This window comes from Arachis hypogaea, chromosome 13 (assembly GCF_003086295.3).
Source record: "Arachis hypogaea cultivar Tifrunner chromosome 13, arahy.Tifrunner.gnm2.J5K5, whole genome shotgun sequence".
Lineage (NCBI taxonomy): Eukaryota > Viridiplantae > Streptophyta > Magnoliopsida > Fabales > Fabaceae > Arachis > Arachis hypogaea.
In genome coordinates, this window is record NC_092048.1 from 134,341,397 (window position 1) to 134,354,008 (window position 12,612).

Consider the following 12,612-nt stretch of genomic DNA (forward strand, 5'->3'; position numbering starts at 1 on the left):
ACCGGAATCCCAATTGCAGAAGCAATTCGCAGCATTGCTTGTTCCTAGTAGCACCAAATTGGAAGTCCCGAGACTCGAATCCATACCAGCGTTGATCCAAAGGATTTTTCGCATGGCCTAAAATTCACATCCCATGGCTTTACTGCAACATAGTGACCATCTATCAACCACGGGCCACCAAGAATGACTTTCTCACGATCCCCAGCAATATCAAATTTAACCAAAAAATATCCAAATCCCACATCCAACAAATCAAACCCTCCTTTGATGCGCCATACTATCCGGAGCTTATGCATGAGAGCCGTGTAGCCATAATACTTATCCAGCACCTTGATCACGATGGCTTCCTTATAAGGTTCAGCTAGACAGCTCTTTGCCTCCTTGGTAAAACTGACACTTGGTGGACGAGAATCACCCTGCTTACCTGTCACCGTCGCGATACCATCCTCAGATAAAGACCCTACTAATGCAAAGGCCTTAGACTTTTCTGCACCAATGACTTTATCTCTAAAGGAGACCTTGGATGGCTTTCCTAACCCCTCTCGAGAAGAACCTTCCTTAACACCGGATGCACACCCACCCACGCTCTCCCCCTTATCTCTTCCGATGGCATGGCCATCTTCCTCACTGTGTTTCACCCTCAACCGCTCGCCTCCGCTTTCTCTTTCTCTCATTCTCTTTGAGTACGGAGTACGTACTCTTTCTCTGCTCTTTGTCCGATTTTATTAATATGCAAGAAATATTTTTGTTTTGTTTAATGAGTTTAATTTTATTGTACTATTTTATACAATTATGTAATTACATCCGTTCTTTTAGATAATTATTCACGTGGTCAATGTGAAATATAGTAGCATTATATAATTGAACGTACGTATAAAACTATTTTGATTAATATCTTGTACTTTTTTTTTTTTTTGAATTTGATCAACATTTATTTGATGAATGTGATTTTTTTTTCCTTTATTATGTAGTTAGGGCTGGCAACGGGTAGGGTAGGGTAATCCTACTCGCGAGTTGAAAATTTTATTAAAATTCTACCCTACCCTACTCGCGGGTTGAGAATCTCTCAATCCTAACCCTACCCGTACCCTAAAATTCTAAACCCTACCCTACCCGCAGAAATATCAAATATTTTCAAAGTAAATATAAAATTCAATCATTTCGAATTTTATACATATTAATAACATAAAAAATAAAAAATTAATGCTCAAAATTACTAAATTAACTAACTAGTTTTAGTGGTTGTTCATTTATTGTAAGTCATTACATAAGGGAAGTTGTGGGTTCAACTCTCACTTCCTTTACTATATACCTAATTTTTATAAAATATGTGTTATATATGAGGTGCGGGTAGGGTAAAATAGAGTACACTCTAAACCCGCATCCTACCCTACCCGAACGGGTTGGACTGGGTTGGATATCCACGAGTAGGGTATGAATTGCCAGCCCTATATGTAGTTATATAGATGGTCAGCATCTATGACTCTGTTTTAGTAAGCTCACTTAAATAAAATGCATGAATGTAAAAATAGAAATAAAACCAAATTTTCTTTTAAAAATATTTGTGAGAAAATAAAAAATAATCTAGAACAATTTAAAATCATTCTATTTTGTATTTGTTAATTACTGTTCATCTTATTTTTATATTTTTAATTATCATTAAAATAATTGAATAATGTTTACATGTAAATATGTGTAATTACGAATATATCAGGTGCGGGTAGGGTAAGGTAGGGTACACTCTAAACCCGTACCCTATCCTACCCGCAGCGGGTCGGATAGCCTACTCTATCCGAACGGGTTTGATTGGGTTGGGTATTTGCGGATAGGGTATGAATTGCCAACCCTATATGTAGTTATATAGATGGTGATCAACATTTATGACTCTGTTTTAGTAAGCTCACTTAAATAAAATGCATGGATGTGAAAATAGAAATAAAACCAAATTTTCTTATAAAAATATTTGTGAGAAAATAAAAAACAATATAGAACAATTTAAAATTATTCTATTTTGTATTTGTTAATTACTGTTCATCTTATTTTTATATTTTTTAATTATCATTAAAATAATTGAATAATATTTACATGTAAATATGTGTAATTACGAATATATATACATAAAATTATAAATATTAAATTAAATAAGATAATTTTAAGTTATTGTCTCTCTAATATTATTGTTTTAATAATAATAATAATAATAATAATTATTATTATTATAATAATAATAATAAGGGTTAAGTACTTTTTTCGTCCTTAACGTCTTGGGTGAAAATCAAAATCATTTCTGACCTTTTTTTATTATTAAAATCATCCTCAACGTTACAAAACATTATAAAATTATCCTTTTGTCCATAATAATTTTTAAAATGATATAAAAATCCTTTCCCCCACAGTACCCCATCCATTACCTCCACCCCCATTATCCCCACCCCTTTCCACCTACAACAGAAAAACCAAAATGAAACCAAAATGAAGAAAAGGAACAAAAGAGGGAGAAGAAAGAAAAGGAAGGGAAGAAGAGGGAGGTAACGGCAAGGAAGAGGGTGGCGCCGCCGTCGCATTGTGGCTGTAGGACTTGTCGCGATGGATTTATCATTCTTCATCTCTCTTTCTGCTGGGGCTTGTCGCGCCACCGTCGCTGGTGTTTTCCACCACCGCCGTCACCGGGGTTCAGCCGCTCCGTCGCTGCTAGGCCAATCCTTTGCTGCTCCCCTCATCTTCTCAATGTATCCGCGGGCTTTCTTTTCGTCGTCGTGAGGTTTGAGCTCTGGTTCCTCTCCCGTCACGCTATGTTCTGCTGGGCCGCTATCGTTAGAGTTTCAACCACTCCATCGTCGCTGGGCAAGGGTTTTGTTACTCCCTCATCATTGCTGTACACCTGCTCTGTCTCTACTGTCGCTAGCAAGAGTTTCGTTCTTCCTTTTCTAATGTTTTTTTTTTTTAATTTTTGAAGAACATAAACATCGTTTCTTTCTTTCTAATTTTTTTAATTTCCGTTGTTGCTGATTTTTTTATTTGAAATTACAGTTGATGATTGTTGAATTATTTTTTAATTTGAAATTTTTGATAAACTTGTTTTGTTGATGATTGCGGTTGATATTTTTGTTAAATTGTTGAATTGTTGCACAAAAAAAGGGTTTAGGTGGAAAGAAAAGAGTTGGGGGTAGTGAGTGGATGGTAGTGATTTAGGATGATGAATTGGTAATAGAGAGAAAGGTGTGATAGTTATGATGCTAATGGTGATGGTTATGGTGGCAGTGGTGGTGGCCGTAAGAAAAGAGAGAAAGAGATGCATAGCATTGGTGATGATGATGCAAAGGTTAGTGGTGAGGGTAGAGATGGTTTTTCAATTTTTGTTTAAGGGTAAAATTGTCTAAAAAATATTGTTTATGAACAAAAGGATGATTTTATAATGTTTTATAACGTTGAGAATGATTTTAATAACAAAAAAAGTCAAAGACAATTTTAATTTTTACCCAAAACATTAAGAGCGAAAAAAGTACTTAATCCTAATAATAATACCAAAAACTTGGATCCAGTATAATTTCTTTTGCTATACTTTCTCTTTCTTTTGTTGATAATGTAAGAAGTTATTAACACTATCTCTTTGCTTGAACAACACAATGCACATAAAATATAAAAGAAAAAAACACGATGAACCAACTTTTAGTTGTTTAGGTTTAAAATTTATAATTTTAATTTTGAATTAAAAATTTATGATTTATGACATAAAATTTTAAATAAATAAAATAAATTAAAAATAATTGACTAGTATTATTGATTAAAAAATTCGCTCTCTACTGTCTCTAGCATTACTCATAAAAGAAATAGAGATATTTATTCTCTGTTTTTTTTTTTTGGACGTGGCCTTGGACCAGCCAAACAACCCGGCCCAAGGCACCTGAAGCTAAGAGACCCGTAACCCACCCAAACTCGTGCCCGACCCGGATACAATCTGACCCTCAACGCCTCAGCCTGGTCTTCTCCCTCCTTCACTACGAGCTATCCAGCGTTGTGTTCTCCTCCTCCAGCGATTGTGCATGTTCATGATTCCGGGCTCTTCCTCTCCCATTGCCTCTATCGTCTCTAATCTTGAAGGTTTCGTGCTGAAGTAGGCCGTTGCTGCGCCTCACGACGGGTTTTTCCTCCTGATCTGCGTCCCTTTGCCTCCTTCCAAACCCCATTTCACGCGCTGCTCCTCTATCCTTAGCCTTCAATCGGATCTGCCTTGCAACATCCGTCGGATCCTTGGGTTGAAGATTGCTACCCACTCTCCGGCATACCTCCTTCTGAATCTCTGCCCGATCGACTGCGCCTCCTCCTCTGTCCTTATCTGCTCTATCAGAGACTATCTTGTGGCTGTCATTGGTGGATAGGTGCATTGCTTTGAGGCGATGGTGCTCCTTGATTATCGCTGATGGCTTGTCTCGGGTTTCCGTTTTCACCCCTCCAGGTAACGTCTCTTCAATTTGCAATTCTTGATGCAATTCTTGATGGGTGATTGAATCGGAATTGTTGTTGGCTGGATTCTGTATATCTTGAATATGCTGAATTGTTGCGAGACTTGCTTCTGATCTGATTGTATTCCTTAATTGAGTAGGTGGGTTCATTGTCCATTGTCTCCCAAGATTATTCCCCGCTGCCATCGCTGCCAGTTGGTGAGCTGATTTGTTGCCACCCCTTGGAGTCCAGGTAACTCCCACATCTGGAGCCTCTTCCAGCAGTTGGAGAATATCTCGAATGATAGCATCTGCTTTCGCTATAAGCGTTCTAGCCTTGATTGCCTGAACCAGAGGTAAGCTGTCAGTTTCAATTATGCAATTGGGTATCTGAAGATTCTTAATAAGTACGAGTGCTTCTCTGTATGCTTGAGCTTCCGCAATTAATGGTGATATTGTCTTGAATGTTGCTGTTGTCCCAGTTATGACTTTTCCTTGCCAGTCCCTTACTTTTGCTGCTAGAGCTGCTGTACCGGTATCCTGGTAGAAAGCTGCGTCTGTGTTCACTTTCAACCTATTCTTTGGCGGCGGTCTCCAGGTAATTCTTTTTCTCACACCGCCCCTGCCTGTATCTGGAATGTTTGCTTTACTGGATTCCTGTGTTGCCTTATGAAATTCTGCTGTTAGATATTCTGATTGAGTTATTACCTTTTGTGGGATGATTTCTGTTTGCTGGAATATATGATGGTTCCTTGCTTTCCATATGCACCAACAAACACATCCTAGCTTGCATAAAGTTTTCTCTTGTTCACTCCCTGATTCAGTCTTTATTCTTTTGATTTTATCCATTATCCATTCTCTAAAAGATCTTACATTATAGGCCGTAGGAACAATTTGAATACTGGATTCGAACCACACTGCTCTAGTCCACGGACACAATAATAGCGCATGTTCAATTGTTTCATTCTCTTTCTGGCATATGCTGCATGTGGGCGTCATTGTAATTCTCCGCTGGTGCAGATTCGTGTTTACTGGCAAAATTCTATGCACTGTTTTCCATAGAAACATTCTAACTTTTTGAGGCACCGGTAATCTCCAAATAGCTTCCCAGATCTCCCTCCAATCCTGACTAGTCGAAGCCTTGCAGATTCTTCCCTCTTCCTTCGAATCCTTCTCCTCCTTAGCGACATGATAACCGGTTCTCACAGTGTACTGTCCATCCTTTCTGTGCTGCCAAACAAAGTGATCCTTCTTGTTGATCAGGCTAATAGGAGTCTTAGTTATTAGTTCAGCTACACTTCCATGAAATATTTCTTTAATCTTGTTCCTATCCCAACCCTCCCCTTCTCTAATCAGCTCACTCACTTTTCTAATACCTATTGCTCCGCCTCTTCCCAATTTTCCTATCCCTAGCGCCCAATTGTCTTCCCAAATATCTACCTCCGCTCCATTCCCTATACTCCAACTTCCTTTCCTTCTAAGGAAATCCCTTCCCTCTAGCAAGCTCTCCCATATCCATGAAGCGTTCCTACCTACTCCCACCTCCCATAGGCTGCAATTCGGGTAATAAATGGCCTTTAGAGTCTGAACCCATATAGCATCCTCCTCTTTTAACAACCTCCAAGCTTGTTTAGCTAGGTGTGCTATGTTCTGGCATTCTAAATCCTTGAATCCCAAACCTCCATTTATTTTGCTCCTTGTCATTTTTACCCAACTCTTCCAGTGAATGCTTCTTTCCTTACCATTGCTTCTCCACCAGAATCTGGCTATTGCTGCTTCAATTCTCTTACAAAAGGATTTGGGAAATTTAATGATATTCATAGCATAGACAGGAATCGCCTGTATTACTGCTTTTATCAAAACCTCATTTCCGGCTTGATTTAATAGCTTCTCTTTCCATCCTTGCACTTGTCCAGCATCTTCTCCTGTATCCACTCCAATGCCTTATTCTTGGATCTTCCCTATCTTGCTGGTAGCCCTAGATATCTTCTCAGATCATCCCATGATGCCATTCCAGTGATCTCCTCAATGTTCACCCTCCTTTGTATTGATACCTGCCTTCCAAATATCAGCCCGGACTTGTCAGTGTTAATTCTCTGTCCTAATGCCTCTGTATATTTATTTATAATTTGGATAAGTTGATAAATCTCATCTTCTTGTGCCCCTTCAAAAATAATACAATCATCAGCAAAAAGTAGATGAGTAATGACCGGTGCTGTTGGAGCAAGCCTAATTCCAGATATAAGATTTTCCTTCCTCGCCTTATCCATGAGAATAGTAAAACTCTCAGCAGCCAAAATAAATAAATAGGGCGATAGGGGATCTCCCTGTCTGAGACCTCTCTGTGGAATGATCTTGGTTGATAGCTTGCCATTTATTTTGAATCTATAACTCGCACTCTTCACACAACTCATCATCAATTTGACCCAATCTTTGCTAAAACCAAACTCTTCCATTACCCTTTGTAGAAAATTCCATTCCAGCCTGTCATATGCCTTGTTCATATCCAATTTGATGGCTATGTCATTGCTTTCATGATTTCCTTTTTGGTTTAACTTATGAAAAGCTTCCTGCACAATTACTATATTGTCCTGTATAAGTCTTCTTTTTAGAAAGGCACTTTGGACTGGAGATATAATAGCATCTAAAACTCTCCTTAACCTCCCCACCAAGACCCTCGTCACTATCTTGTACACGAAGTTGCAACAGCTTATGGGTCTAAGTTGATTCAGGCTTTCTAGTTGACTCGTTTTAGGAATCAACACAACAGTTGTTTCTCCCAAGTCCTCCGGTACGCTGCCTTCCCTAAAAATCTGTTTGACTACTCCACACACTGCTTTATCAAAATATCCCAGTGTTGTTGAAAAATAATTCATTTAGTCCATCTGGGCCTGGAGCTTTTAAGCATCCCATGATAAACACCGCTTCCTTTATTTCCTCATCAGTGATGTTCGCCATTAACTCCTCATTCATCTCTCTTGTGACTCTCTTAGGAATTTCTGTTACACACTCCTCCAGGTTCCTATTTCCTTCCGACGTAAACAGCTTAGTGAAATGTCTTTCTACCAATCTCATGATATTTGCTTCCCCTATAATCCACTGTCCTGTCTCATCTCTCAATTTGTCAATTCTATTCCTAATTCTTCTCTGAATAGTTGTCGCATGAAAGAAGGCTGTATTTTTATCGCCCCACTTTAACTATTTTAGCCTTGATCTTTGCCCCCAATATTTCTCTTCTTGTTTTCATAGCTCTGATATTTGCTTCTTTAATTCTCTCTCCCTTCTTTGCTCCTCTTCTGTCATACCTGCCTCTTGAATTTGATGTAGTTCTATTTTCTTCCTTTCTATCTTTTTATCTGCTCTTTTGAACTTCCTACTGCTCCATTCCATTAACTCCCTAATGCATCTGTTCCTCTTTTTTGTGAATTGATTCCAACAGTTTCTACTACCATCTTCCCATTTCCAGCTCCTTTGGATGACCTCTTTACACTCCTCATGTTCTACCCAATAGGCCTCGAACTTGAAATCCTTTTTTATCCGAACTCGCTGCTGTGTATCCAGAATTAAAGCACAATGATCCGAAGTAACGGCTGGAGAGGCTCTTAAATTGACATTCTGATATATTTGCAACCACTTCCAATTCACTAACACTCTATCTAGTCTTTTCCTAGTGATAACATTATTTCTTGGATTACTAAACCATGTGTACTTATTGCCTTTAAGATCAATATCTATTAAATCATTATCATCTACAAACCTTCTAAACGTTTCTAAATAAATTCTAGGTTGTGGATGAATGCCTACCTTCTCATATTGATTTAAAATATCATTGAAATCCCCCAAATAAGCTTGAGGTACTTCCTTACTCATGTTGCTTACCGTAAGCTCATGCCATAGTCTCCTTCGCTTTTGAAAAACTGGATTCCCATACACGAAAATACCCTGCCAATTCAAATCATTGTTAATGTTAATATTTGCTTTAATGTAATTATCACACAACTCATAAACATTAATATTAGTATTAGATTTCCATAACAAACTTAGACCGCCGGACAAGCCCCGGGGTTCCACGCAAAACATATAGTCAAACTTAAGCTTTCTTCTAACCCTATCCATTTTTTCCTTTCTAGCCCTAGTTTCCATTAAAAACACTATTAGCGGCCTTACTTTTTTACATATCTCATATAACTCAGAAATTGTCGGGGCAGCCGCTATTCCCCGACAATTCTAACTTATAATACTCATGGCTGAGGTTGGGGCATGTTAAGGCCCGCCTCCTCAGCCATATGTGTTCCCCTACTCTGCCTAGACACATGCATAGCTAACTCAAACTCCCCTGTATCCACAGCTGTATTGCCATTCTTCATTTCCTTGAGCTCCTTGTCCTCTTGTTCCTCCTTCCTGTCCTTGTATGTGAGCATTGGCACCTACCAGTTCTCTCTTTTCCTTTTCAGACTCAACTTCAATTCCAATTTCTTGGCTAACTGTGCTTTCCACTCAGCTTGTTCTTCAACTGCTTTGTCTTCATCTTCATCACTTGCTAATTCCACAAAGTAGACATTTTCACCCTGATTAACATGTTGACTAACCAAATCCAGCTCTCTGTTCTTTGCCTCCTTAGATGGCTTGCTCAGTTCATCATTTTGCATTCCTCTTCTCCTCACTTCCTGGTGATTCATACTCTCCATTCTACCTTTACTAACCTGCTCATCCTTCTTCCTTCCTAACATGAGTCTTTTTAATTCCTGACCTATGATTTTTTTTCTCTTTTATTCTCCTGGCCCAACTTCCAGTTTTCAATTTTGTAGCTGTTCACCTCCATTTCTTCTCTTGGGTTTTTATTCAGCCCACTCCCTTCAATATTCTCTGCTTTCAAAGGATTTAAGTCTAGGATGGACCCAAAATCCTTCCTTAGTCCATTTCCACTTGACTTCTGGGCCTCTTTCCCCTTATGTCCCTTCTGGGCCTTTGTGTTGCTGGCTCATTCATTCTTTCTTTCTCTTATATCCATAATAAGATTTTTAAATTTAAACGCTGCTCCTAGGTCAAACAGCATATCCCTATCATCCTGAAATTCGGGGATTTTCGATACTCCCTCTACCTGCTCTCCTGCTTCTGCCATTTCTTCCTCTCTCCTTGTTTGGTTTTCCTATACGCTTTCTTCCCTGATTTTCTGCTGCGGTGCCTGCTTAGCCCTTATCCTACTCTCCTCAGAGCTTTGTTCATCACCACTCTCCCGTCTAGGGCCCATTTGCTCACACGCCTGTTCCTCCTCTGCCTCCTTCCCTCCCTATTGTTTTGAAGTTCCTCCTCTCATGGTTGGACTTGGTCTAAATTGGGTTACTCCCAATCCTGGTGAGTACTTCTTCTTGGATGGGTCCCAGCAAGCCATTGCTGTTGGGTTTTTGCACGATTTCTTCTCGTGTCCTAATATACCACAATTGAAACAGTAGCTATCTGGTAGCCTTTCATACTTGAAGAAGACCCACAGTGGTGGCATTTTCTCTCTGTCGAGCTAGAATCCTGTTGGCAGAGCCTTGGTTATGTTGATGCTAACCCTTATCCTCAGATATGATCTCCTAAGAACGCCATCGACTTTTGGATCTTCTGCCTCAGCCAAAACCCCCAGCATCTCTCCGATAACAATGTCTGTCTCCTTTTCCATGAGGTCATGTGGGATACCATGCACTTGGATCCAAAATTCCATGAAGTCATGATCCACTTCAAACACCGATTCCCCCTCCCTCCATAATCTGAGGTTGACCATGTTTCCTTTGACATTCCAAGGGCCATTCTGCATAATCTGCAGTCCTCTCTTCCTGTCCTTGAAACTGAATAACAACTTTTTTGATCCAATATCAATAACTGCCACTTCTTGTGGGTTTTCCTACATTTTCAGTAGCGCATTCTTGTATGTTTTGAAATTTATCTCTTTCTCACTTATTACCTTCCTTACTACATTTAAGCAATTTTTCTTGTACCCTAGCTCTCTAGGTTTGTTGAACTTGATGACTTTTCTTTCAATGCTGTTCATATTGTGATTTTCTGAGTAAAATGACTGTCTATTTCAGGTTTCTCAGCGTTGTAGAAGGTTCAGATTTAATGCTATATTTGTGAGGATATGACTGTGTGTATTGAGAGAAGAAAGACTCTCTATTAAAGAAGAACCTAAAAGTTTACAGAAAATTCTCCTAATGAGAGAAGAGAAGCTCTCCTATTGAGAGAATCCTTGAGTTGTCTATATTTATTCTCTGTTTAATAAATAATGAAGTGGTAGATTGACGTGAATAACTCATCATTATTGGCTGTACCATATTTTTTTTCTCGCGATCTTAGATGCCTTCACATATAAATTATCAATAATTGACTACTCAATCATAACGAAATATGCATAAGTACATAACACATGGGCAAGTGAGACTGGCAGGACCCTTGTCCCTCATTTATTTTAGTGTGGTCCATACATACATATAAGATGAATATGGTCCTAAATACTTGAGTTTGTTATTATTATAAGCTTAATTTTAACCACAAAAGTGTCAAGTGACAAACTATTGTTTTTAATTAACGAGACAAAATATCCGAATATGGCAAACAATTAATACATGTTCAATGTTCAGATTATGAAAAAGAAAAAAAGCTTCATAAAATAGTTATTTATTTCTAACTAATACATATGTATAGTACTAAGAATCTAAATATAAATGGTAATAAATTAATCCTCAGTCCAATTCAATAAGAAACTAAAAAAAAAAAAAAGAGAAGATGGAATAAAAAAAATCATACATATAAACCCACCTTAAAAACAAAGAGTGAATAATTTCGAACAAAAAACATAAGAGAAAGCTAAAATGGAAAAGGATGTCATAGCATCAAAGAGAGGTTCGTACTTAGGGTGCATGTTGTCACCGGCATGTTTTCCAGTGCACGATGAATTTCAGTACTCAAGAATCCACCATAAAAGCAACAAAACAACCAGCAACAAGATTAGAGGAAGAAGGTGGAGGAGAATCCTTAGGAGGTTCATGAAGGAGAGCAAGAAGACAAGCATGTGCATTAGTGGATGTGGATCCAATAATAATAATAATAACAATAAAGCTCTGTCGTTTCAGTATGATCCTATCAGCTACGCTCAGAATTTTGATGAGGAAGCTAGAAGGCTTTCCCATGTCTTCCAAGATTTTAGAGGTGGGATTATTAATTAATTAGTACTACTTATATATACATATTCCTTGTTAGCTTCAATTCCTTGTGATACTGTAATTAAACTTTTGTTTAATTAATTTTGACTATCTAAGAAGGACAACTTGTATTCCCTTTTCCTTCTTATCAAGTACCAAATTAAAGGATCTGAGGGTATATATGTACAAATCTATATATCTTAAAGGTTGTAAATTAAATTATATTTCTATAAATTAAGAATTTCAACGGTTTTATAAACTGGATCTACACCATTATTATCATGATCCAGATTTTTTTTTTCTTTTTTTTTGTTATTTATTTGAACTTGTAAATCGCTTCATTCAAACATATCATTTATGTTTTTATGTTATAATATGCTCCCTAGTGTTTGAGAGATTCAATTATTTGATAAATGATCTATAAATATATTTGTAATTGTTCATTAAGCAAGCTTGAGATACGTTATGAAGTGTATTTAATTTGTTCATTGAGCTTGAAAGTATCCTACGGTTATTTTGCTGCAATTAGCACTAATTGGAGCTTGAAGTTAACTGTGTTATTGGTGACTGGTGAGCTAATTGTTTACAAATCCAACCGAACATTTTTTTTTCCTTCTTCTTCTGTCTTTTTTTTTCTTTGAAAAAAGAAAATGAAAAATGAAATAATTTATCTACACATAGTACATGCTTTTTTTTTTTAAAATTAGATGAATTGGACAATCTTCAATCTTAAATATTACAACATCACAACATACTCACATTATACATTCATTCATATAACACTAAAGAATTGATATTCAATATTTGACGTATTCACCAAAGTTTAAATTCAAATATAACAGATTAAGGGGCATATAATTTATCTGTAGAGTTATGCCTCAACTGCATAGTACAGGTTTATACTGCTATTGTATTTAAGTGTTTTCAATATTGAAATAATCTTTAGCCCATTTTTATAGTATATAGCCCAAGTTACCAAATAGGAAACA

At 37.5% G+C, this 12,612-nt stretch overlaps 1 protein-coding gene across 1 annotated transcript; it reads right to left on the reverse strand.

Annotated features, from left to right (window-relative positions):
- Nucleotides 1-7,283: 7,283 nt before the first annotated feature.
- On the reverse strand, nucleotides 7,284-8,558 carry LOC140177756 (uncharacterized). The gene is made up of 2 exons (XM_072210917.1): nucleotides 7,748-8,558; nucleotides 7,284-7,615 (listed from the first exon to the last, which is right to left on the reverse strand). The coding sequence occupies exons 1-2, from the start codon at nucleotides 8,556-8,558 to the stop codon at nucleotides 7,284-7,286; spliced, it is 1,143 nt and encodes a 380-aa protein (XP_072067018.1).
- Between the last annotated feature and the right edge of the window lie 4,054 nt (nucleotides 8,559-12,612).